The sequence below is a fragment of the Tenrec ecaudatus genome, chromosome 6 (assembly GCF_050624435.1).
Source record: "Tenrec ecaudatus isolate mTenEca1 chromosome 6, mTenEca1.hap1, whole genome shotgun sequence".
NCBI lineage: Eukaryota > Metazoa > Chordata > Mammalia > Afrosoricida > Tenrecidae > Tenrec > Tenrec ecaudatus.
In genome coordinates this window covers 91,436,245-91,464,131 of record NC_134535.1, presented here as the reverse complement: position 1 = coordinate 91,464,131, position 27,887 = coordinate 91,436,245, and the positions used below count along the sequence as shown (strand labels likewise).

The following is a 27,887-nucleotide window of genomic DNA, read 5'->3' as shown; positions in this document are numbered from 1 at the left end:
ATCGTTAAACATAAGAGTCCTCTAATTTTTTTTTTGCTTTAAAAATAAAAACCAAAGGAGTTGTTAAATTTTTTAATTTAAAAACGTTTAAAATAAGTAAAATAAAAACAAAAGAAGAACAACATCAGTAAGGCTTCCCAGGGTTCCTTACTCTATAAGAAGGGGGAAATCCCCCCAAAAAAACAATGGAAAAGAACTCCACTAAGCAGACCTTTTGACATATGCATTTTCCCCTCTAGACAGCATCTAGCAACTCACTCTGAGTTAGTGCACCCAGTGAATTTTTTCATAAAAACAATTTTACTCCAACCTTTTTTTTTTTGGTGTGTGTGTGTTGTGTGTGTGTGTGTGTGAGAGAGAGAGAGATGGCCAATTTAAAAGAACAGCATGTTGTTGTTTCCTATTCGGGAAAAATGCTGCAGAAACTATTGTGATATTGAATACAGCTTCTAAGGCAAAACTCAAGCGTTAAGAGTGGTTTTCTCATTTCAAAATAGGTGAAATGTGGATTGATGACAAACCTTGTACTGGACATCCATCAACTTCCCTAACAGAAGAAAATATTGACAAATGCATGCATTTGTGCCCCAAGACCAAAGACAGACCACTGGTGAGATGGGGAGTTATCTGGACTTTCTCGGAGCTCAGTCCAGCAAATTTAAGGGAAGATGTAGGAAAGAGACAGGCTGCTGCACAATGTGTGCCTCGGGGTCTGACTGACCAGGAAAAGAGCAGCAACTGGAAGTACAACATGCTTTGATAGAACAGCTCCAATGCGACCTTGAGTTTTTCTCCAAGGTCATTACTGGTCACTAGACCTGGTGCTGATCTCACAGCTCCGAGAACAAACCCAATCAAGCCAGTGGAAGATGTCACCTCACCAAAATGAAGCTCGTCAAGTAAAATCAAGATGATGCTCATTTGTTTTTTAATTGGAGCTTAATTGGAGTTTCTTCCATCAGGTCAGACTGCTAATCAGCTTTCTATTATAGGTTCTGAAAATATTGCACAACAGGGTATGGCAAAAAAGGCCTGTTTTGTGGCAGATGGGGGAATGGTGTTGCCACCATGACAATGCGCCTGCTCACGCAGCCATCTCAGTGCTCCAGTTTGGGATAAAAACAGCATGTCTCTCTTGTCCCACACACCTTACTCACCTGACCTCACTCCATGAGACTTCTTTTTGTTTCTGAGAATGAAGAGGGACATGAAAGGACAGCAATTTGATGAAGCAGAACAGGTGGGGAAAAAATGAGGGAGGTGCTGTCAACCAGGCAAACATATGAGTCTGAAAAATGTTTCCAAGAATGGAATCTCAGATTTGACAAATGCATTACGTGTAATGGAGATTATTGTGAAGGTGACAAGGTTGTTGTGTAAAAAAATTTAAATACGTAGCTTTGAAAAAACTTTTCTATTTTTTGGGGGGGTGGATCGGGTAACCTCGTACAATGGAAATAACCTAAGATGATCAAAACCCCAAATCCCACGAAATAAAGTATACTGGCCTGGTAGGGACTCAACTGATTGCCATCGAGTCAGTGACGAGTATTCAAGCTTTTGTGGACATTTATCAAGGAGCCCTGGTGGTCCGAAGGTTAAGCACTTGGCTGCTGACCAAAAGGTTAACGAGTGCTTCCAAGGGGCCAGGTGCTCCCTAAGCATGACCTGGGCCCTGCACCTGCACAGATCACAGCTGAGGGAACCCTGGGGGGGAGGGGGAGGGGGGCAGCTGGACTTTGTCACACAGGTCCCTACAACTGAAAACCAACTTGACGGCATCTACCACGCTCAACAGCAAGTACTTACACAGCCAGGATACGTTTACCAAGAAACGGTTGAGATCTAGACCCTTCCGGTTCACTGTTAAACCTTGCTCGTAACAGAATGTCTTCATTTAAAATGCCAATCACCAGACTCCATCATAAAGATGTTTATTCAGGGAAGGACTTGGAAACAGCTTTTTAGTAAATTTACCAGGCTCTTATGTACATTAAAGTTTAAAATCATTGACATAAGTAAATTCTCTTCTGGCCACTCCACAATAGATAAAAGCAAATAAATCACTTAGTAATTATACATATTTAATATGTACATAATTAAAAATGAATGTAATCATTGAAAAGTGATATCCTTTATTTCAATGTGAGTGAAATTCAACATACACATGTATGTTGGCTAAATATATGAATGTCTTGGATATATGCCTTAGTATAACGATTGTTGTTATTTAAATACTAATAATTTTAATAACATTTACAGTGTACTAGGCAATACTTGAAGAGTATTATACCTATGATTAAAAAACAAATCCACCACCATCAAGTCAATTCTAATTCATTACAACCCTATATAAGATTTCTGAGACTGTAAATTTTTATGGGAACAAATAGCCTGATTTTTTTTCTGTGGAGTCGTTGATAGGTTTGAACTGCTCACCTTGAGGTTGGTATTACACCTAGTCCACAGTACCCCTAGCTCATATAAATCTCATAATAATCTTTTGTTGTTGCTGCTGTGTTCCACCAAGTCAGTTTTTACTTATAGGGCAGAGCAAAACCGTTCACTCGGCTGTAATCATCACAGAAGCCAACTGTGGCAATTTTCTCCATGGAGTGATGGAGAAAACTGATGTGATGGTGATGGTGTGAGCCACTCACCTTTCAGTTAGCCTGCGTCACTGGGCCTCAATTACCACCTTTTAGGTACCATATTTGGCCTAAATCTCCAGAGTGCGGAACTACCAGAATGAGATTAAATCATGTACAGGAGCACAAACAGGTGGGGACACGAACTCACTGCTATGAGTCAAGGTTGACACATCGAACCCTTATAGGACAGGATGAACCACCCATGTGAGTTTCCAAGACTGTAACTGTTGATGGCATTAGAAAGTCCTATCTTTCTCCCACTAAGTAGCTGGTAATTTTGAACTGACTACCTTGCGGTTAGCAGCCCAACTCATAACCATTATGACACCAGGACCCGTTGGGAAGAACTAAAGCTGAGATTAAACTCTAACAGTGTGAATCCATACTCATGATCACCTTCTTGGTGCTTCCCATGTAGTGTTCTACACAAATACCACCATGCTCATCAATACACTTGATACACTTCAAGATGACAGTCAAGGCTACATGGTAACTAGACGGACAATCATTCTCCAGCACTGACTATCACAAGTTAACTTTTATTAGTGTAAGTCTCAGCATAGTGTACCATGCTGCCATCAGTAGTAGTTGAGAATTTGGAGCCCCTAAGAAGTCCTACGGGAGCCAGCCTGTGTTCTTGGCTGCTAGAGAAAGGCCAGTAGCAGTTTGAACCTTCCCAGCATTTCTATGGAAGAAAGACCTGCAGTCTTCCCCTGTAAATACTAAAGTCTAGACAAAAGTAAGAGGTAGTCCGAGTCCATCATGCAGTTGTTATCAATTAAGGTCAATTTGAATGTACCTAACCACAACAACATTTCCTCAGAGAGTTTGGTCTATTTCTTCTTTACCCAGATAACCTCTAAACTATGGCCGAATGGCACAAATCAGTTAAGCTTGGGTTAAGCCAGGTAAAAGTCCCTGAAATATGGCCAAAAATAGAGTGCGTTGGGCACGTAAAAAAATGATTACAGGTTGAGCGTATCCCAAATCTACTTCTTGTTACATTTATGCTGTAAAGCATGACCTTCTCCTGACAAAACATTTACATATAGTACGTGTCTGCATGGATATGCATGAGGCAAAAAAGCTTTTAAATACCAGTTTGAAGAAAATATCTCTTTGCTCTATTTACAGGATCATCTGAGTCTTCTGGTGTAAGGAATAACTTGACAGCTTTCACCTTGTGAAACCAAGAAAGAAAATACGCATTACATGACAAAAATGACAAGTTATTTGCTTAAAAACAGATGGCTATTCACTGGCATCTTACAAAACAAAACAATCTTTTAAGAATATTTTAAAAGTAAACCGTCTATCCGAAATTTATAAATAAGCCTTCTCTATAAGCAACTTCATAGATTGCTTTAAAATACTATGTCTTTCTTCATTCATTCTTTACCTTTATTTATACCACGCACGCACAGTGTAAACAAGTAGACATACGCATATGTCAAATGAAACCCAAAGCCATCATGTTGATTTCGACACAGCAACCCGTAAGACAGGGCAGAACTGCTCCTTAGGATTTCTGACATTGTGCATGTGTACAAGGAGCGGATGGTATCGCCTTTCTCCCAAGGAGCAAGCGATGGGTTTGAACCATGGTTCTTGCAGCTAGCAGATTATGTAACGTACTTCACCATCTATGTGTACATCTATGCATATGCTGACTTACTGAACACACAACAAAATATGGGAAGAAACAGAGAAATGACAGACCATTTAGGTTTCATTATTGTTTTTAATTCCCTGGATTAATTGGTCTCAAAATTAACATCTAACTTTAATATTTTCTTTTCACTCCTAAATAGATGAAAAATGCTTTCTTTTTTACTTTTTAAAAATGGTATCTATACCTCGTTCTTGTATTTAATCACTTGAATTCATTTCTAATTGTGTGTCTTAGAGTAAGAAGAATCCCCCAAATGGGACAGTTAGCCCAGGACCCCACTCAATCTACTTTCAAGGGATTCATTCTGTCAACAAATATTTGTTAAGAAGCTGCTTCATTCAAACAAATAATGTTAAACACCGTCACGCTCTATAGACAGAGTGGTGGATGCTGAAGGCTGAGTGAGCAAGACATGGGCTGCTGTCTACCGGAAAAGACTGAGTAAATAATAATAATATGCGATGAAACCCAAGACGAAGAATCCAGGATGCTACCGGGTCACAGCATAAAAATTCACTTTGTCTCAGGGATTGAGATCCTGATGATGTTTAAGTTGAGACATCAAAAGTATGGTGTGAAATAAAGGACGCATTAAGCAAAAGAAAGAATGCCATTTTGGTTGGCGAAGCCACTCGAAGAGGGCTCCCAATGGTCCTGCAGCCGTGTCCTTGTGTAGTCCCCTCCCAGGCTGTACAGGATTGTGTGAGTAATAGACTGCGGCACAAGTGAAAGGGTGTCACTTTCAAGATTAGGTCCTAGTCTGAGGAAACAGAGAGAGGTAGCAAGAGTGATGTACTCTTGGTTGGTGGACAAACAAGATCTTGCCATATCAACGCCTTGTAGGCCATATTGAAAAACATATTATTCCGGCAATTCTGTGATGGCCATTGTGTTATATGTTGCTCATGCCTGTGTATATTAGGGTGTAACTCAAAGGTGTGCCGTCATTGGAGGTCACCCCCTTGAGGTTTTGTTATTTGTTTCTGTTTTTCGGTAAATGAAACCCAGGGACAATAAGCCTATAGGGAAAGAAACATAACAAGGGGTTCAGGGGAGGGCTGATCTAGAGGGGTGGGACAGATAGGAAAGAGATGACATCAAGAAGTCCAGGAAGGAAAAGTATGTTTGGAGACTCATTAAAGAAGCAATTATACAATTATGTTTGACGTGATTGAACTACGAATAATATGACATCTGTATTAATTCCCAAGTATAGCAAATTAAGATTAAAAAAGCATAGATCTAGGAATGAGTCTAGGCTCAAATTGAATCCCAGCTCCAACTAAAGAACAAGTAATTCCTATATCATGACCCAGCTCAATACTCATCTTCATGAAATGATCACTGAAGATAAGGGCGCTACAGCAAAATGTAGCAAAGTAAGCAGCTGGTGCCTGGCTATCAATCAGAATAGTGTCTGAAGTCTTAAAGGCTTATATTCAAGCAAGCAGCCATCGAAGCAAGAAGTCAACTAAGTCCACACAGAAGCAGCACATCAGCTAGTGATCCAAAGATGTCAATTACAAAATCTGAATATGGTGAAGAGAAAAATATCAGAGGTATGATTATGAACACCCAATTTGGAGACGGCTATGGAGGACAGTGGGAACCCAAACCTCATACGCAGTGTCTAGGCAGACCCAGCTGCTGGCAAATCAGCTCTAGACAAAGGCTAGAGCAGCCTTACTAAAGGCAGACCATTGTAATCTTGATTATGTGCGATGGGACTCCATATCTGGCCAGCTGGCCTCCCTATACACACAACCTGAATTTGTTCTAGATGTAAATCTCTCTTAGAGGTTACATGATACAAATTTCTTCCCTAGCTTCTTGAATGTTGACGGGGTCTTCTCCCTCTCACACATTATTTGTATTTTTGTCCTTATATCAATATGATCTTAGCTTTACCACCTTAGTGCCATTTGTTTTTCATTGTCTTCTTTTGGGTTTCCCAGTGGTGAAGCACAGGAGAAATGGAGCTATAGTGATAATAACTGATACAAGGCATTACAGGGAATGCAGGGGTGGGGGCTGGGTGATGGGGAGGGAAAGGGGATTTCAGGAGTAAATAATGAAGGAAGGGCAGGGGTGGAGCACTAGAATTGATGGTGATTGCACAATTCCTTATAAAGGTGATTTAACTATGCTGGGTGGGGCAGGTGCTAAGATAGATTTGGAGCTGATTGTACAATTCCCCTAGATACGACTGAATGAAGGATTGGATTATTCAACTGAATGATATATAAATTATGTGCCAATAAAAATGTCGGTGGGGGGAGGGGAAGATTAGGTCATAAAAGACACTGTGGTTGCTGTTTTGATCTGCCTCACTTTGCTGCATCTTGGACTGCTCTCTCTGGAGAAACCCATGGTATCCACGGCACATAGCAATAGACCGAAACCTCATCAAAGAGCCATGCAAGGAGCTTGGAAGCAGATCCTCTAGCCCAGTCAAATCTTCAGAGACAGCAGCCCTGACAGCAGTGTGTAGTCTGCCAGAGACTCTGAACACACCATGAGACAGAAAGAACCTGCACACGTCTAAGTCACGAGACAGTAAATACTGGTTCAGGCATTAAGTTTTGACAAAATTTGCTATTTTCAATAAATAAATAATACCATAACAAAGTTAAAAAAAATAATTCAGGAGGAAGGACTATGAAGCCTAAACAGGTACGAGGGTAGTCATTGGCTTAAATCTCTGTGAGAAGCGGGAAGCTCCTTTCCTTTCAACAACCATTAGTCTTTCTTACATTATGCTAAAAGTTGGCCTCTTGATTTTCTAAAACCAGAGCTTTAACAGTCTGATCACATTTTGTCTAAAATAAGTATTAAACGTGGATCTCGGTCTCACGAGATCTCGCGCAAACTTATGGAACCGGAAGAGCCAAAATGAACTTCATCCCTTTGTGACTTCGGACCGGAGCAAAAACCGGAAAAGGCATTTCAATGCCCCTTCCCACGTTCGCAGGAAGATTATGTCTTCCCCGCTTTCCCAGGAACTGAGACAGAAATACAATGTCCGGTCCATGCCTATCCGCAAGGATGATGAAGTTCAGGTTGTGCGAGGACACTAGAAAGGTCAGCAGATTGGCAAAGTGGTCCAGGTTTACCGGAAGAAGTACGTCATCTACATTGAGCGGGTGCAGCGAGATAAAGCTAACGGCACCACTGTCCATGTGAGCATTCACCCCAGCAAGGTGGTGATTACGAGGTTAAAACTGGACAAAGACCGCAAAAAGATCCTGGAGCGGAAAGCCAAATCTCGCCAAGTCGGAAAGGAAAAGGGCAAATACAAGGAAGAATCACTTGAGAAGATGCAATAGTGAAATATCTTGTACACAGTTTCCATTAAAAGCAGCACATTTGGAAAAAAAAAGTATTAAATGTAAGAAAAGGTTGAATCAGTTTGCTTTTTCTTTAATTATTGCCCAGAACTGAACTGTCGTTCAGTTAATATTCAATAGCATAATAGACGTAGTGTGTGTGTGCATGTGTGCCTTTATGTGCTAGCATTGAGAGCACGGATCTGGCTTATGTCATAAGTATAACAGACAAACAGGGAAGATCATATTTTTTAAATTCATACCATTTCACTCTTCAGCAAAGCCAATCCAATTTGGTCTGTCTGAACCTTCCTTCCCTTCCCAAATCTCTGAGGTCCATAGTAATTCACGAAACCTTTACTCTATGAATACAAAAAGTTTTAATTAATTAAAAATGTGTAAGTACAATTGTTGTGTCAAAATATGTAATCAGCAATATGCAGACGGGGACCAAATGGCCTGAGAAATGTTTGCGGTACAGCTAGTCCTTGAGGACATAACTGGGTCCCTTTCCCTCAACTCCATCAACAGTCTTTTCTGAGGGAAGTTAAACACCTCATTCTTTTGTTTAAGTCATTAAAGAAATTGATTAAGTGTGTTCTCATGTAGAAAAGATTCAGACCCAGGTGGTTTCCTGAAAAATTAAAGGATTCTCTATGCTGCGCTTATTCAGCCAACAGCGATTACTGAGTACCAAATCACGGAGCAGTCAATAAGGAAATGCTGAGACAAATTGTTATCGGCATGCAACTAAAGAAACTGTATCCTTGCCTCATGCCATTGACAGAAAGTACTTGCAGATAAAATAAATACTCATATTGAATGTAGTTCAATACTCTTAATTAGTAGAAAAATGTATCAGATAGTAGTATCCTGAAGTAGCCAGAGTATAAATGATCCATTTAAATGGTTGAAGGTTAGATGCAGTCTAATTAATTTTCAGTTTATAACAATCAGAGTTTTAATTCTCTAAATAAAATTTCAAAAGAGCTTAAACAGGGGTAAGCTACTGCTCAGAGATCATCTTTAAACCTCAAACCAAAAATATCTTCTAATGCTCAAAAAACCCAAACTACTTCACTATAAAGAATGGTGCCCTGAACATGGCATTCTTTCAGTCTCCATCTATACGGGCTCAAAATGACAAGAACAGTTTGAAGATTCGACAGGAGCTTGTGGCACTGTGAGTTTATGCCAATGGAGGAGAACAAACGGAAAACGAAGGGAGGCTGGATGCACAGCTAAAAGGAAGGTCAAGGATGAAAACTGTGGAATGGTGGTGTGTTCCTCTGTGCATATGCTCAACAAAAATAAATCATAAACAATAAACCATTCTCCTTTTTTACAATAAGCAATTCTATAATGTTTTCCCTAAAACAAAAACAACAACAAAGACTCCTTAATTTGAGGGCTTCTAAACCCCTTTTCCTGATCACAAAACTAAGATAATTTTCTAAGTTCATGCAGGTTTGCACTTGTTTTTGTAAAAAAAGTTTTATTAAAATGCACCCATGCTCCTTCATTTATATTATTTATAGCTGCTTTCACCGGTGAGTAATTACTACAGAAAACATACTGCAAAGTCAAAAAATAAATATTTGTTATCTAGGCCTTAAAAAAAAAAAATCCAAATCCAGGACCAGGAACGGGAGTGGCAATATCAAGAGGGGAGGGGGGAAGGTGGGGAGAGAAGGGGAAGAAAGGGGTATTGCAATAATACACACACACACACACACACACACACACACACACACGCCAGGGGAACAACAGAAACTGTGGGTGAAGGGAGACAGAAGTCAGTGTAAGATATGAAAATAACAATAATCTATCAAGGGGTCATGGAGTTGGGAGGGGGAGAGAAGGGAAAAAAGAGGAGCTGATACCTAGGGCTGAGATACAAAGTAAATGTTTAGAAAATAATGATGGCAACACATGTACAAGTACGCTTGATACAATTGACTTATGGATTGTGATAAGAGCTGTAGGATCCCATAATAAAATGATCTTTTAATTAAAAGGAAGAAAAACTTTTTGCTGACTTTGGTCTAGATGCTCTCTGGTCTATATATTTATTATATTCTTAGTATGTTGTACTTTTAAATCACATCAATACTTGTTTTAATAAAAATATATGTTAAGAAAATACAAAATATAAGCCAACTGGCTCTAAGAAAAAGGTTGTTGATTTTTCATCCTTTTTTGCTTCAATAGTAGAAAACGAGGTAATATGAAGATTTCCTTAGTACTCTATTTTAAAATTGCATTTTCTTACCTTAACATTTTCTATTGCCTCCAAAATTCTCTCTTTGAGCTGCGCAGAATCATTTATTTGCCGAGATAAATTTCTGATGACTATGTCAAAGTGATTTCCTTTGAGCTGACCCAGCCTAAGCGGGTCACCTACAGGCCGAATATTAAAAACCTTCATTCTTTTCTTTTCAATTTCTTTTTCAATATTTTTCAACCTGTAAATGATAAATCATATACTTAGTTAAATTTAACAGTTAAAATGATTTAATATCAGGTTTTAAATGGCAACCATATTTCGTTTCCAGACTTATATCAGATTAATGCAGAGAGTGGAGCACCATGGGGAAGGGAGGGGACTCTTGCATTTTCTCACTCAGCCACTAACTCATGGAACAATGACACAAACAAGCCTAGAATGAGACGGCAGGGCTCGGCATGGCAACTGGAGTGCAGAATCAGAGTGAGTCCAGAACAAGGGGGAAGAGTTGGGGGCACAGCGCAGATGGGCGAACCTCCCCACTGACTGACACTGGGAAAGCCTGCTCATTACATCCATTTGGGGTCAGGGATGGGCAACGCCCCAACCAGGGAACTCAAAGAAGGAAGTTAGCTTGAGGAAGTCACAGACCCCACCCCTTTTTTAAAAGGCTGTGCCAATTGGCCATGGCCTGAGTAATTGAAAGGGGACAAAGGGAGACTCTGGTGCTCTGAAAATCAAGATGAACATGCACTTGAACCAGGCAAAAGGTCCTGGGTAACAGAGCCAAGGGCAACGCAGAAGTTCTATGCCCACTGAGAGATAGTCTGTGACGAAAAGAAATAGCAAGCAACTCACCCACACCACAGCAAAGTCTACATCTACAAGTAATTGACTCCCTGCCCACCCCTCTCTCACATGTGAACACTCTACTAAATGAACACCAAATAAAGAGATCTCAGAGAAGGAGATGAGTCAGTCAGGGTGCGAAGTAGCACCGATGAAGAATAGAGCTTTCCTCCAGTTCCTGAATGCTTCGTCCCCCTCCCCCCACTACCATGATCTGAATTCTACCTTACAAGTCTAGATAGAACAGAGGTTGTACACTGGTGCAGATAGGAGCTGGAGGCACATGGACTCCAGGGTGGATGATACCATCAGGGCCAGGGGTATGAGGGGTGATGCTGGGAGTTTGGAAGATGAGTGGTTTGGAAGGGGAAACTGATTACAGGGATCTAAAAGTGACCTCCTCCCTGGGGGACGGACAACAGAGGAGGGGGTGAGAGGAAACACCGGATAGGGCACGATATGATAAAATAATAATTTTAAATTATCAAGGGCTCATGAGGGATGGGGAAGCGGGGAGGAGGGGAAAAAGGGGGACTTGACACAAAGGGCTTAAGTGGAGAGAAAATGAAAATGATTAGGGCAAAGAATGTACAGATGTGCTTTATACAATTGATGTATGTACATGTATGGATTGTGATAAGAGTTGTATGAGTCCCTCATAAAATGTTTTAAATAAAAAAAACCTTAAAGAGGTAATTAGAATTTTCCAATCATAAACAGAGAAGCGAGCCTGCAAATTCAGGAAGTGACCTGAACCACAGTCAGAAAAGACCAACTATGTGCCATACACTAATAAAATGATCAGAAATTAAAGATAAGGGGGAGAATTCTGAAGGCAGCAAGAGAAAAACACAACTTAGCATGCTAAGGATCTTCTATAAGAATCCATGTAAATGTCACGTCAGAAAAACTAAAGGTCAGAAGACTATGGAGCTGCACATATAAAATCAGAAACAAGTACCAACTAGTAATTCTTACCGAGCAATGTTATCATTCAGAAACTGATGGGAAATCAAGATATTCCCAAACAGAAGCTCTGGAAATTTTCTACTAATACAACAGTATTGCAAGTTTTAGTCAGAGGAGTATTCCAAATGGAAAGGAAACAGCATTTAATAAGTTATACACACATGCACACACACACACACACACACACGAAAAGCATGATTAAATAAGTAAAAAATAAGAAAAAGTACATGACATTTTCAAGGAATAAAAACTAACATGAAATCCAGCAAAAAACACAAGATCAACTTTGTAAGAAATAAGCACAAACTAAATTTCATGAGCACAGGCTGTAGACCAACGGTGCTGATGGAGGCACAGCAACACAAAAGGGGAAGGGTAGCACATTTCAGGACCTGATTTTTTATGTGAAAGTTGTATTTTGTTGCTCATGTGGTGGTAAACATCGTTGGGATTGTAAGCTATGCAATATAATATGTGTGGCGACCACTAAGAAAAACAAGGGGAAAAAATCAGAAGAAAAAAAAAGAATAAAGCTAAAAGGGTCACCACAAGAAAACAGTCAAATACAAGCACTAACAGAGAAATTAGAATGGAAAAAAAATAAGTGAAGAAAACCACAAATAGCAAAATGATAACAGGGAAATACTTCACTTTCAGTAACAAGTTTAAATGTAAATGGTCTAACCTCCCCATGCAAAAGACAGAGAATGACTGCATGAATTAAAGAAACCATAACACCTATCCTTTTGCTACCTACAGGCAACATAAGGGCACAGTCAGACCAAAACATAAGGGCACAGTCAGACCAAAAAAAAAAAAAAAGGAAAGAGATAACCATCCAAAGGGAACAGGAAACAAGAAAAGTAGGAGTGACCATACTGGTATCAGATAAAGTGGACTTGAAGAGATCTACCACAAGATATGCAGATGACTACTACCTGATAATAAAAGAACCAATCTGGCAAGAAGATTCTATCACTGAATAAAGGGATACGCAAATGGCAGTGCATACAAACAAAGGGCTGATACACAACCATAAACTCAGTGACTTGTCTATGAAAAATCATACTGCGGATGGACCTGGAGAGCATAATGCTGAGAAGCATGTCAACCATATAAGGACAAATGTTCCACAAACAGCCTTTCATAAGAAAGCAAGAGTAGCTACAGGGAAACACTAATGTCCCGTGGTGCTTAGCGGGGAGAAAGTGAAGGAAGTGAAGGGACACATTAAATCGCGAGGTGAAAACTGGCACCGAAAAGTGTATGTAGTGCATACAGCAAGACCAAAGACTTTATAGGTACATATTGGCATACAGATAGGTACAGGTGTTTACGCAAGCGAGAACAAATGCATTTTTCTCACATCCATGGACTTGGCTTGCTAAGCGCAGGGTTAGCAGTTTGAAACCACCAGCTACTCCCCACGAGAGAGAGAAGTCTTTCTCGTCTATGAAGACTTACCATCACTGAGACTCCCAGGAGCAGTCTATCCTGCCCCGTAGGTCACTGTGGAAAGCATCATTGGGTATGTGTAAAGATACATACGTGGACACATGCAAGTGGACTCATGGAAGATGCAAATTGAGACATTCCACAGATGGGTAAGGGAGCTGAGGACAAGAGTCTCATGTGGAAACTCAGTCAGTTGACGGCACATCCCAAAAGCAAACTCACGGCCATAGAATTGGTGATGACTATCCTACAGAACAGAGTAGGACTGGCTGGGGACTTCTGAGACTGTCACCTTTTTCCTAGACTAGAGCCTCATCTTTCTCCCCTGCAACAGTCAGTGGTTTCAAACTGCTGGCCTTGCTCTTAGCAGTCCAACACACAGCTCACCAAGCCCTCACAGTGCCCTGTAGTACGTACAACACCGCCACCAAGCAGATGCTGGCTCCTAAGGGTCCTACAGGGTACAACTGCCCCCCACGAATTCCAAGACTGCTACCCTTCATTTTTCCTATCGAAAGCTTCATCTTTTTCCATGTAACATAGTTAACAAAAATTATCATCTGCAATTCAGTGAAGTGAGTCACATCTAGGGTCTGAAAAGCTTGCGAGTGGCCACCTAAGACACAACTGTGGGCCTCTATTTGGTATAAAGTTAACCAACTCACAGAGAAGAAACAAGTCTATTGGAACCACAAGCTCATCTACTCTGAGACCAGAAGATTGGATGGCGCCAGTTTCCATCAATGACTGTTCTGAGCGGATCACAGTAGCGGGTCAAGGCAAAAAAAAAAAAAAAATGCAGAGTAAAACTCAAGTTCACATGGAAACAATCAAACAAAGGCAGATAAACTGGAATAGCAGAGAAAGGATGACTTCCCGAGAGTATCACACTGCAGCACTCTTCACACCAAGAACCCACACGATCCCAGGACCATCTTCTAGCAAAATAAAGAATACGACCCAGAAGATCACTGCAGTCCTTGCAAATCATCAGTATGAAACCAGAGGTTAACAATTATTCGAGAGTAAAGATGAGAAGATAAGGGGCCAGGGAACGAAGAGGACTGAGAAGGGAATGAACTGAATTCAAGAAAAAGGTGTGAGCAAAAGTTGACCAGTGTAACTAATGTCACTAAAGAAAATCTGTGGAACCGAGGCAAAGCACTGGGGGAGTGTAGCGGAACAGCAAGGGAATGGAGCAGCAAGGTCCCCAGGGAATGCTGAAGGTGGACTTTGGTGCCAGGGCGGGGTGTCCCAACAGACTGGACTAGAAAACACTCCTAAAGGCCAACAAACAATCCTTGAACTAACTGCAAGCTTTTCTTTCTTGATGCATTTTGTTCTGTTCTTTGTCAGTGGTTTGTTGTTGTTGTTTTGTTGTATACTGTTGCTTTGTTTTCCTCTGTCTTATTTTGGTGCATGTTAATATCTCCACAGGTCTGTGTAAATAAGATAGGCTGGATGTACTATCTGGAGGAAAAACAATGGGACCGACAGTTCCAGGGGGACTTTGGATAGGGGGAGGTGGGCGGTACAGAAGTGGTGTCAACAAACCCAGGGAAAAGTGAACAACATGGGATCCAAATTGTTGGTGAGGTGGGTGTGGCAAACCTGGTAGGGAATGATCAAGGGTAAGGTAATGCAAAGAAGAGGTATAGCTGTAACCTAGCTGGGGACGGGGCATGAGAATAGGGCAGGAGGAAAATCAAGGGAAATCGAGGAAAGAGCTGGGAGGCAAAGGGCATTTATAGAGGTCTAGACCAAGACATGTACATGTAATATATATGAGGATGGGGAAATAGATCTATGTGCCTATATTTATGGGTTTAGTATTAACGTGGCAGAAGGACCTTGGGCCTCTACTCAAGCACTCCCTTAATGCATTAATACTTTCTATTAAATTGGCATTCTATGATGCGCACCCTCCCGACACAACCACTGAAGCCAAAGTGACTGAACAAGCAAATGTGGTGCAGAAAGCTGATGGTGACTGGCTATCCAAAGAGATAGTGTCTGGGGTCTTAAAGGCTTGAAGGTGAACAAGCGGCCATCTAGCGCAGAAGCAACAAAGCTCACATGGAAGAAGCACACCAGCCTGTGCGATCACTAGGTCTCGAAAGGATCAATTATAAGGCACCATAAAAAAAAAAATCTTACCATAGTGAATGAAGGGGGAAGTGCAGAGTGGAGACCCAAAGCCCATTTGTCGGCCACTGGAGATCCCCTCCCAAAGGGGTCTAGAGGAGGAGATGGGTCAGTCAGGGTGCGACTTAGCACCAATGAAGAATAGAGCTTTCCTCCAGTTTCTCAATGGTTCCTCCTCACCGACTACCATATTCCAAATTCTACTTTGGAAGCCTGGATAGAGCAGAGGTTGTACACTGGTGCAGATAAGAGCTGGAGGCACAGGGAAGCCAGGGTGGATGATACCTTCAGAACCAGGGGTGTGAGGGGCGATACTGGGAGGGTAGAGGGTGAGTGGGTTGGATAAAGGGTGAACCTACAACAAGGACCTACATGTGACCTCCCCCCTGGGGGGACGGACAACAGAAAAGGGGGTGAAGGGAGACGCCGGATAGGGAAAGATATGACAAAATAATAATTTATAAATTATCAAGGGCTCATGAGGGATGGGGTAGCGGGGAGGAGGGGAAAAAAGAGGACTTGATGCAAAGGGCTTAAGTGGAGAGCAAATGCTTTGAAAATGATGAGGGCAAAGGATGTACAGATGTGCTTTACACAATTGATGTATGTATATATATGGATTGTGATAAGAGTTGTATAAGTCCTAATTAAATGTTTAAGAAAAAGAAAATGAGCTGATGCCAGGCTCTTATGTGGATAGCAAGTGTTTTGAGAATGATGAGGGTAAGGAATGTGCAAATTTGCTTAATACAATTGATCTATGTATGGATTGTGATAAGAGTTGTATGAGCCCCAATAAAATGATTTTAAAAAAAAGAAATTCTGTGGGAAAAAAAAAAGATAAGAACCTAACTTGTTTAAATTTTCACCAAAAACAAAGCAAACTATTATTTTTTTAAAACTACACATGAATATGAATACAATTTTTTATGGGGAATGCCCAAAGGCTAATCTGTATTCCAACACAATGTGCTCTAAAAAATCCATTATGATAAGGTGACATAAACCTCATTATTTTAAGGACCCAAATATATTCCTAATGCTATCACCTTATAGGAGCTTTGGTGGTGTAGTGGTTACTCACTTGGCTGCAATCCCATGGTCAGCGGTTAGAAACCACCAGCAGCTCCATGGGAGAAAGACTGTGCTTTCTATTCCCATAAACAGTCAGTCTCAGAATCCCACACGGGGCTTGCTGTGAGTCAGCACTGACACCATAGTAGTGAGTCGTGGTTTTTTAATGCCTCACCCTATCTATGTAAGTCTTCTTCTGGCTTATCCTTAGTTTAGATCTAGAATCCGTGAATTTAATGTCTGTTTTTCCTGGCCCTAGATCGTGGCCCTTTCCTCCTCAGTTTCCTTCCCTGTTACACAAACCACAAAAACCAGTAGCACTATCTTAAAATTCTGAAAGTAAGCACTTTCTGGGTCAGATTTTCAATTGTTCCTCAACATTTGAAGAACAGATTCCAAGGAGCTGATACCAAGGCCTCCAGCAGAAAGTAAACATCTAGAAAATAGATATGGCAACATATGTTCACATGTGCTTGACACAATTGATGTATGGATTGTTTTAAGAGCTGGAAGAGCCCCCCCAAAATATCTCTTAACAACAAAAATAATAATTCCAATTATCTTAGTATAATTTTAAGATTCTATAAGATCGGGTATAAAATTTTTCTTTGCACTCTTATTTTTTATAGACCAAACAAAACGCACTGCCATTGAGTCGATTCTAAGTCACAGCCAGCCATATAGGACAGAACAGACTGTTCCAAAGGTTAAGGGTTTCTAGGACCATGCATCTTTATAGGCGAGAGCAGACAGCCTCCTCCTCCTCCTCCTCCAGTACAATAGCAGGCACGAGTGAGCCATGCCACCTTGTGCTGGGCAGTCCAGCACTGCACCCCGTGGCGCCTTGTGGGAACCACTTTATTAGGCAGATTCTCTAACTCACTGACCCTCCACATAGAGCTTTGGCTTTTCTACATCTGATAAAATCCTATACTTCTTCAAAAGTAAACTCCCACATTCATAGGCTAAATAAAATTACTCTCTCTTCCTAAGAATTGTTAACATTTATTGTTGTTTGTTGTTAAAAACTACTTTTGTTTAAAATACGTTTAAAAAGGTCTTTCCTTGTGCCTGTGTGGAAATTCTCAATGACTAAGACAAAGTTTATATCTATATATTTTTTGTCCTTCGTAACAGAGTCTACAAGAACATTTTACAAATAGTGGATACTTGACCATACATCAAACCAGGCTGAATTCGGACTTAATGATTAAAGTTTTAGAAGTTTAGCTTAGGAAAATTATCCAATAGGCACACCTTTAAGGAGAAACATAATCATTCTAGTAGAATTCATTGTGAAAAATTGGAACATATCTCTATATCCAAAAATAGGAAACCATTACACAAATTAAAATTAGTTCAAATGACAGATTGTTAAAACTATAATTTTTAGTTATTTCAAGATGGTTCCATAAATGTTATTCCCCATAAAACGTGCAAATTTTAAAAGTAAAATATAAACACATCAACAGCATGATATATAGAAGGCTTTGTTGGATGTGGGTCTGTGTACCATGAACAAACTCATTGCCATTGAGTCAATGTCAACTTCTACCACCCTGATGGGCAGAGCAAAACTGGTCCTGTGGGTTCCCCAGGCTGGGAATGCCTATGAAAGCCGAAAGCCTCACCTTGCTTGCATGGGGCAGTTGGTCGTTCCCAACTGCTGACCTGAGAGTTAGCAGACCAGTGTGTAACCCACTAGACCACCAGTGCTCCAGGGTGTAGGGCAGTCTCTGAAAAAGTCAATGAGGAAACAGACCAAAATGTTATTGTGGTTATTTCTGAGCAGTAAAATTATTAGTGATTTTTTCCCTAAGTTTTTTGCACTGAACATGTATTATCTTACTGAAAAAAAATGTTTTAATCTAAATGAACTGAGAAGGCAGGCTAGATCTATGTATTTTACATACTACTTAACAAGGATTTCCTTTAAATTGTAAGAAATAGAGAAAATAAAATTTTAATCATATAATTAGAGAGAAAATTATTTATGAGGCACTATCCTAAATATAAAAGGAGCTCTGATGGTACCGTGGTTAATCACTCAGCTGCAAACCAAAGGTCAGCAGTTTGAAACCACCAACCGCTACATGGGAGAAAGCGGAGACCTTCTACTCCCATAAAGAGCGATGTCTCAGACACCCACAAGGGCAGTTCTACTCTGTCCTATAGGGTCACTCTGAGTCACCGTTGACTGGATGGCAGTGAGTTTGGAGGGTGTGGTATAAAAAGATTCTTTCTCGATTACCTCTCCGGAGTAACTTCTCTAACAACCATTGCTTGATAGGTGATGGCTTTCTTGTCTTTAAGGCCCGCATAACTGAAATCTGACGGAATCACACCAAGTTTGAGAGCTAAACAACCAACTGCCTCAAACATTTCCAGATTCTCCTTTCGCAGGGTGAAAGCTGAAACAAAAATAGTCATTGATTACGCATAAACAACTTACCATACATCAGTAAAATTTTTAGCAGTCTAGCAGATTAGTAAAATGAACCAAATCAATAAAGAATATGGAAAGAATATTTTTAAAATAAAAATTGAAAATTCAAGTGTCTCTTGGTACATATCAGGGCTGGAGGCACAGGGAATCCAGGGTGGATGATACCTTCAGGACCAAGGGTGTGAGGGGCGATGCTGGGAGAGTGGAGGGTGAGTGGGTTGGAAAGGGGGAACTGATTACAAGGATCCACATGTGACCTCCTCCCTGGGAGAGGGATGGCAGAGAAGGGGGGGAAGGGAGACTCCGGATAGGGCAAGATATGACAAAATAACGATGCATAAATTACCAAGGGCACATGAGGGAGGGGGGAGCAGGGAGGGAGGGGAAAAAAAAAGAGGACCTGATGCAAAGGGCTTAAGTGGAGAGCAAATGCTTTGAGAATGATTGGGGCAGGGAATGTATGGATGTGCTTTATACAATAAATGTATGTATATGTATGAACTGTGATAAGAGTTGTATGAGCCCCTAATAAATTGTTAAAAAAAAAAGAAAGAAAATTCAAGTGTCTCAATTTGAAATTCAAATTCCCTTACTATTGGGCTACAATGTACTTTCCTAGCCTTTGCAAAGGCCACTTGCATTCACATGTATAACTTTGACAAGAAAAAATTCTTATAGTCCCTTAAAGGACGAATCTATAACTCTGTGTGGTGCAGGAACTAATTGCTACTGCTATTCTAGCAATCTAAGGTGTATGAGATTCTGACGAGGGCACCTGTCAGTTTTGCAATCCAATAGGTTTAAAGTAAGTCATCTCAGAGCAGAACAGGGGCTCTCCGTGCCATCAAGAGAGACATGAGGAACACATCCTCCAGACGCCGTGATTACTGCAGGTGGACCTCCTTGATTCAGGAGACACACTGTGGTACCAGAGGACTACCAGAGAAGCAGTGGCAGAGGAGTGGTAGCAGCAGAACCAAAAGCCAGAGCACAAGACAGGGCAGCAGGATACCTGGCCCACTGAGTGAATAAAGCTGAGGGCCTTAAGCAGGAGGCTCCCTTGCAGAGTAGGGTGCCTCCACACTCGTAATCAGGGGAGCTAGGATGGCTAACTCCTGGAGCTAGAGCTAAGTGCACTCAGCCTGAGGTTGATGGCAGAGTAGCGTGTCCCCTGGGCATTTATCGGCAGTGTTAAAAGAGCTTTGTAACATTGCCCAAGCAAGATAGAGGCCAAGACGCCACGTGGTTGGGAGATCAAGAACAGAGAGATTTATGTGCATGACTGAAAAGAGGCACTCCTGACTAGAAGAACTGTATCCTGAGCATTTCTGACGTTGAATTGTAGTCTGTTAACTACCCTAATAACCCCCCTAATATTGAGTACAGTCTGTGTGGCCATTGGAATGAATTTTTAAACCCAGGAGAAAAACAGAAAGTATCTTGGAAGGGATAGTTGAGGTCAGAATTGGTAAAGGTTAGAGGGTGGACAGCCAGCCACAAGGATTCCTGGAATCATAAATCTTCATGGGAGCAGAGAGCCTCATCTTTCTCCGGTGGAGCAGCTGGTAGGTTCCAACTGCTGACCTTGCAGTTAGCAGCCCAATCAGGGTGTAGCCTACAATGACATCAGTTCTCCTTACTAAGTGAACATATATCCCCTGTCACAATGCTGTCTAGAGGGACCTTCGTGCCTAGTAATGGGTCAGCAAAAAGGAGAAAGATCCTGGACAGGGTGGATTGACACAGCGGCTGCAGCAATGGGCTTGAATACAACACAACGATAACACCCAAGGACAGGTTGAGTTGGAATGGACTCCACAACATTAAATAATTACAGTAAGAAAAGCGACGGCTCTCAAAAATCAGATCTCCAGAGTGGCAGAAGTATCTCCGGGGAATTGGTTAAAATACCATCCCAAGCTTTCTGAATCAAAAACTCTAGGGCTGAACCCACAAAGAGTTTTAACCAACTCTTCCAATGACTGTAGTGACGAAGCTCTGAGAACTCTTTTTCTCAAAGACTGACCCCACCAAATCAAAGTGTAGGCCTTCGCGTAGGTAGAAAAGAATTGCTTTGGATTACAAAATCCCACCTTTACCTTTTCAAACATAGGACACATATTCTGTTGATTTCCAGAGACTTATTTTCCCGTAAGATAACTTTCAAAATATGGAATATTTATATCCAAAGAAAACCCTTTATTAGACACAAAAGAACTGCGTCAACTTTAAGCCTCAGTCGCTAAGTAACTACACAGGTCTGTTAGCCTTCCTTCCCTGAGTACGGCCAGTCTTTACTTGTGCTGTAATTTGAAAGGTTTTAATCCCTCCTTAAATAAGAGAACCAATCTTTTTTTAACTACCCCTTGGCCAAGTCTACTCAATTGATTTTAAATTGTTCATTGCCCACACAATTGTAAACTTATCCAAGACAATGACGATTTTATCAATTACCTGTATAGAGGGCTTTTCTTTCCTCACAATCAAGGAGAGGCCGTTTCCTGTGCTTGTGCGCTTTTTCCCGAAACTTTACTGTTATCACTACACTTGGATCAGCGGCATTATAATTCAGTTCAGAAAATGATTTGGTTTCCACCAAGTTCCCAAACTTTTTGTTGAGGAAATGATGGACAGCTTTCCTGTGGTCTTTGTTGGTATCCGGTTTAAACGTAAATTTGGAATTTTCTCTCTTTGCATCTAAATACTTAAAAAAACCCAAAGCCTCTTCTTCAGATACCAGGTGGCAGAGTTCTTTGTACTCAAGGTTTGCTTTTACAACAATTTCACCATTTTTCCCCACAGTTATTAAGTAAGGATATCTCTGTCTAATAGCACTGTGCAAACTGGCCCTCTGGCTTTTGTCAAGGATTTTGCCTAGGGAGAATTCAGGAGATGGTCCGGTTAGCTCAGTTTTAGAATTCAACTTCTCTTTTATATCACAGGCAAACTGGGCCAGCAATTCATTCACTTTTTCATCCAACAAAGAGTTGAAAACATCACTTTTTTCTTCTTCACATTTAAGAATCCTATCGTGGCCAGTATCTTCATTTTCTAAGCGATGTTGCAGACTTTGGTCACTCTCAGAACATCGAGTTAAGGTATCTAGGGCTTGCTTGTGTCCCCCTTCGAAGGATAAACTTTGAAGATCTAGTTTTGGTTTCTTAGCAATATTTTGGGCCTTAGGTAGTATGCTATTAACCTGGTGAAGAGGTTCATCAATGGCCTTATCAACTAACTGTCCCTTTTCATTGATCTCAATAACAACGAAGTCACTTGGTGAGCTTTTTATTGTGCCACGGAATCCAACATGATCGTTAATGTAACATAAAGAACTGAATCTGGTTCTATTATCTGCATCCTCTTCCATTCTTAAATAATAATGCCTACAAACGAAACAAAGAGATAGAAAACAAAAAAACAAATAGGTTTGCTATAATTATATAAGTCTTTCTCCCTGGTGATTCTCTTAGATAACACTGTGACTCTGATTGAACACATAGTCATCAGATTGCAAGTTGATATTTAGAATGGCATTTATTTACGAGTTTAGACTATTTCTTTTCTATATTCTACATTTGTCCCTCTCCCATCATATTGCCTTAGTATATAAAAACCCAGTCACAAGTTCTCTGAAATTAATGACATTTTCAGCTATTCAGATGGAGCTTAGACAAATCATTACAAATAACCCTGTGTTCAAGTGTCTTTTTTTTGTAGGCCTACAAATCGTATTTTTTAAGGTAAGCTTGAAACTGACCCATTTAAAACCTGAATAAAACCCAAAATCAAACACTGCCATCCAATTAGTATCAACCCTATAGGGCAGGGTAGAACTGCCCTTTGGGTTTCAGAAACTGTGACTCGTAGGGACAGAATGCCTCCCCTTTCTCCCATGAGGTGCCTGGGTGGTTTCATTCTGAGCAGGAAGCTTCCTTAACACCCCACGGGACAGAGACATCTTTTTAATGGTACCCTCAAGATGTCCAACCATCACATCTGTGCCTTGAGAGGATTCCCTTTTTACACCTTTCTGGGAGGAGAACATAAGAGTCCTAAGAAAACCCATCCTCACTCCACAGAAACCATGCATGTGACACCATATGGGCTTGTGGCAAAGGTCAGTTGCCCAGGGGTCCTGTTGCAATAGGCATATCAAAAACCGACACAGTTCAAAAAATGTATCATCAGGACTGATCCTCCTTTGCCTAATGTATTTTACTAATGGGAGCCAATTTACCAAATCCCCCTTCTCGTCCTTTCCATGGTTCATGCAGAAATCAAAGTAAATTCTCTATGTCCTCATTTCCTGGGAACATACAAGAGTTCCCTAAGTCCTTACACGTTCCCTTCCATTTCATGTCCAAACTGAAATCAGGCTATTTCTCCAGACTACTACATCTGCAATTTTGTCCGGTGAAACTATTGTTCCTTTCAAATACCTTAAGTCTGGAGGTTTTCAGTATATTCTATTATCTACTGCGTCTTCTAAGCCATTTCTTCCTCCTCTACTTCCAAGTTTTACCTTTAAAGTTCATGCTACAGGGCTTTACCACCTTCTGACATCTTCACTCAAATCCCCTGAGAAATCCTCTTCACTCACAAATGAGGTTACTGTCCTCATTACAGCAAGACTTCCAGGACCATGCAAAGGCACCTTCCATTTCACACCAAGCTCTGGGTCTCTCAGCCTCCTGTGTCTGCTTTATCTTAACCATCACTCCTATGGTCAACCCTTTTCTCCATAAACTGCACCTTACAAAACCTGATCACCCCTGCTGTCTTTCCATCACCTCCCTGTTTAGCATTTCCATAAGGCCTGTAATCACTGCTTCTACCGCATACTCACTAGAGTGCATTTTCTACAGAAGCCAGAATGATATCTTGAAAAGTAATTAAATCATATGAAAATTCTGTTTAAAACACTCTTCATAGCTGTAGGTGGTGTATAGTGGATTACACCTTATAGGCTATTAACTGCAAAGTCAGCAGTTTGAAACCAGTAGCCACTCTGCAGTTAAAATATCAGGCTTTTTAGTCCCCAAAAGATTTACTAGTCTCAAAAACCCACAGGGGAAGTTCTGTTCAATAGGGTCATTATGAGCTGGGATCAAATTGACAGCAGTGAGTTTGGTTTTGGGATTTCTGGAATCACACAGGAGAAATTGCAAACTCCATACCCTGGCTTCCACATACTGTGATACTGAACCCTACCAGGTCTCCAAAACACCTTGTCCCCTTCCCCTTGTCCGCTACACTCCAGCTATCCTGCTCTTCTGCATTGCCTCGGCACTCGCCGTGCCTGCTGCTGACGTTGTTCCTTCCCCAATTATACAATTTCGATATCATACAGCTGCCCCTTCTCCCAATCATATCCTCAGAAAGCTCTTCCCTGAACAATAATCCAACGAATCCACTAAGTCACTCTCTTCGAAAAGTCGTTTTTTTAATGGGGATTATCTTGATAGCTTTCCTATTTAATTTTTTCTTTGTTATTTCCTATCCCTTTCAATAAACTGGCAGTTCCAAGAGAGCACACATCAAAATTGTTCGTTGAATGAATGTATGGGGCAACTAGTTCAAAATAAGAGCTCAACTGCTCAAGATCGCCCAACTTAGTCTCAGAGAAAGAGAATTAGAGCCAGCGTTGCTTGGTCTCACTCGTCCCGGGGGGAGACACTATCAGCGCTCCAGTTGCTTCTTCATTCTCCCCAACCTTCGCCTTGGGCTCGTGGGCAAAGGATCTGGATAACCAATGAGAACGTTATCCAAGGGCCAAACGCAAGCCCCGCAACGCGCAATCCCCCATCTACCTTCCGGGTGTCCAAGCGACGACGTGCCTCTGCACACCGGTGTGCGCATGCACGGAAGTCCTGCTTATTTATTTACCCTCCGAGAGGAGCGGCTTTAAAGGGGCAGGCTGCCTCGGCAAAGGAAGCGGAGGCGGAGACAACCGACGCGCAAGGTCTGAGAGAAGGAAGCGGGGGATGGGGCGGGGCCTCATGCGGGAGGGGCGGGGCCGGGGCGGGGCCGGGCAGCCGTGGCCCGCCCCGCCGCTCCCAGCGCCCGGCTTCCTCCGCTTCTTCTCCGCCGGGAGGCGCTCAGGCCGCGCCCTCTTCCCCGCGTCGCGGGCAGGTAAGGCACGTCCCCTCCCTCTCCTGCCTTCACGTTGGGAGGGGGGAGGGTGTCGCGGCCTGCTTGTGCGCCAGGCTTGTCGCGAGGCCGTTTCGGGATGTCTTCTCTCTGGTAGTGAGGAGAGTGAGAGGAAGTAGGCTGCGTGGGATGGGTCCCCGGCCGCATCCCGAGGAGGGGTGGATCCAACTGCCAGGGGACGCTGGGGCGTCGCCCCGAGTTTCTCGCTGCGCAAACCAGGAAGTAAGGTCAGCACCCGGCGGAAAAGCTGCTGGCCTGTGAGGGCTCGGATCCCACGATTCTCATCCGCCGCTTTCCCAGGCTCCCCAGCGTCCAGGACTTTAGGAAGTGGCGAGAGGTTGTGAAAAACAAAAACAAGCAGAAAGTACTTGCTTACACCGGAAAGGGGTACCTGAGAGCCAGGGCAACAGAGAGGAGACAAGATAATTAAACGTATAAGATTTGAAAAGCCGAGGAAGTACACCTGCCCTTTAGCATGGGCATCAAATAACTGTTCCTAACCAGATACACTACAGTCAAATGATCTCCAGCACTGGTGGTGTCGTGGGTTACGATTTGTGTTACTGACCACAAGGTCAGCAGTTCCAATCCACTATCCACTCCGAAGGAGAAAAGAGAAGGCTTTTTGCTTTCAGTCAAAATTGACGGCTTCTGAATTCGATGGGACAGATCTGTTCTGCCCCATAGAGTCACTCTGAGTCAGAAGAAATGTCTACTGGTGTGTCACAAAACGTGTCTGCTCAAGGATACTCAACCAACCTCACTGCCATCGAGCCGATCGCAACTCCTAGCGCCGATATAGGACAGGGTAGAACTGCCCTTTGGAGTTTCTGAGACTAACTGCGAGTAGAAAGCCCATCTTTCTCCCAAGGAGCAGTGGTTGTGATTTCAAACTACCCAACGCTTCCAGGGCTCTTAGGAGTGCTAATAGAGGATATAAAATTCTGCCTTCCCCTATCTAGACCTACTCCTTGTAGATCAGTCAGGTGGTTCAGTTTGCTTTTGTTTTCCATCTTCCTATTTGATCCTATGGGGCCCTGGTGTCACTATCAGATGAGCATTGACTCGTTAATCCAATCAGTGATTCAGAACCACCACCACCCCCAACCACTCTGTGAAAGAAAGAGATGGCTATCTGCTCTCATGACGATTTGCATTCTCAGAAACCTTATATAGAATCGCTATGACGCAGGACTCTGCTTGATGGCAGTGAGTTTGGTTGGAAATGAGTTGGAATCAACCCAATGGTGGTGGGTTTGGTTTTGATCCTAACCATTTGATTTTGGTTCCTACCTGTCTAAACAGAATGCCTGATCTTGCAGGACCAATTTGCATCTGCTCTTCTCCATCTGTCATGGCAGAAAACTGTTCAGGCCCAAAGCCTTGATAGCTCTTCTCTCACCCTCCACATTGGCACAGAGGATTCTGTTGACTCTACCACAAAATAGATTCGCCTTCCAAGGACTTCACACCTATTCTTCCACCACCTGGACCAAGACTCCAGTATCTCCTCCCTGGATTATTGGTGTGGTCTAATTGATCGTTCCCTACTTCTCTCTCTCTATTCCAATATGGTTTATTCTCAGCAGCTCCACCATCTGTTCAGATATGACTACGGAGGATGTTTCTTCTCTTCACAAAACCTGTCTGTCTGCTCTTCACACTTAGAGGACACAGCAAAGCCAAATAAACTGCCTCCTGGACACTTGGCTCATTTACCCCCGTAGCCTCATCTCCTACTCTCTTTCTTCCTTCGCTCCAGCCTCACTACCTTCTTGCTATTTCTCAAAGTGCCCACATTGGATCTTTGCATTCACGATTCCTCTGCCCAGGATACCTTTCTCATGGATAGCCCACAAGTTATTCTCACTCCCCCAAAACCATTGATCAGGTGATATTGAAGCCTACTGTATCTACAGGTACAATCTTATCTCTGTTTTTATTTTATATATTTCCCACTGTCCTTGGCATCACCAAACTTATTATTGTCCTCCTACTTTTTAGCAGCCCTCAAGGGGCTGACTTGCGGGCAGTTAATGACAACAGTGATAAGCTTGATGGTGCCAATGACCCCACGTACAGTGGACCCATTGTTGGGATCTATAGAATTGTCATTGGTTGATTTTCACGAGTAGATACTTGGGCCTTTCTTCCTAGTTAGTCCTACATTGAAAGTTTCACTGAAACACATTCAGCATCAAAGCAACACATAAGCAAATACAGATAGATGGCAGCTGGGCTTGTGGTGCATTGATGGCACAGGAATGTGGGTCTCTAGCACAGTGGTTCTCAACCTTCCTAACACCGCAACCCTTTCATACAGTTCCTCCTGTTGTGACCCCCCAACCATAAAATTATTTTCGTTGCTACTTCATAACTGTAATTTTGCTACTGTTATGAATCGGGTGACCCCTGTGAAAGGGTCTTTAGACCCCCCCAAAGGGGTCTCGACCCACAGGTTGAGAACCGCTGCTCTAGAATGAAAGGTGAGAATTCTACCATTCTACCCCACCACTGTCATAAACATAGATTTTATTTGCTTATTTCCTTCTTCTTCCATTAGAATATAAGCTCCACGGATTCACATATTTTGAGCCCAGTTTGCCTAGTGTTTTAACTCCAGGGACTGGAACAATGTCTGGCACAAAATAGTAAATATTGGAATAATAAATTATGTCTGTCTTACTTTTAATATATCTGAAGAGTTTTGAAGTACTTTCCCTTGTTAGATCTATGTTCCACAAATGGGTGTTATATAGTGTAGCTAGATGTTTAAGGGCAGCTCTGTATAATTTAGTAGGTCCAGAAGATATCTCCAGTTCTTGCTCCTAATGATGAGTTGAATTGTCTTAAAATTAACGATCAGTTATCTGGCACATTTTGCTTAAAGCAACATGGAAATTAAAAATGTACTTTAAGGATG

The 27,887-nt window shown here is 41.8% G+C and overlaps 2 protein-coding genes and 1 pseudogene across 6 annotated transcripts in view; 2 read left to right on the top strand and 1 right to left on the bottom strand.

The window, feature by feature from the left end:
• Positions 1 to 25,101, bottom strand: part of PUS7L (pseudouridine synthase 7 like) — a 33,560-nt gene extending 8,459 nt beyond the window's left edge. Inside the window, exons 1-6 of one of the 2 annotated variants that reach the window (XM_075551851.1) lie at positions 24,625 to 25,101; positions 21,269 to 22,197; positions 18,620 to 18,779; positions 9,922 to 10,114; positions 7,913 to 8,011; positions 3,750 to 3,831 (exon numbers count right to left, since the gene is read on the bottom strand). In XM_075551851.1, coding sequence (XP_075407966.1) covers positions 3,750 to 3,831; positions 7,913 to 8,011; positions 9,922 to 10,114; positions 18,620 to 18,779; positions 21,269 to 22,181 — 1,447 coding nt within the window. In that variant the 5' untranslated portion in view covers positions 22,182 to 22,197; positions 24,625 to 25,101. The remainder of the gene's footprint in view (positions 1 to 3,749; positions 3,832 to 7,912; positions 8,012 to 9,921; positions 10,115 to 18,619; positions 18,780 to 21,268; positions 22,198 to 24,624) is intronic. The other variant, XM_075551852.1, reaches the window with a different exon arrangement.
• On the top strand, positions 5,837 to 7,665 carry LOC142450563 (large ribosomal subunit protein uL24-like; annotated as a pseudogene).
• Positions 24,822 to 27,887, top strand: part of IRAK4 (interleukin 1 receptor associated kinase 4) — a 37,321-nt gene continuing 34,255 nt past the window's right edge. For 2 of the 4 annotated variants that reach the window (XM_075551854.1, XM_075551853.1), the window contains exon 1: positions 24,822 to 24,946. The gene's annotated coding sequence lies outside the window, so the exon portion shown is untranslated. The remainder of the gene's footprint in view (positions 24,947 to 27,887) is intronic. The other 2 variants (XM_075551855.1, XM_075551856.1) reach the window with 1 other exon arrangement.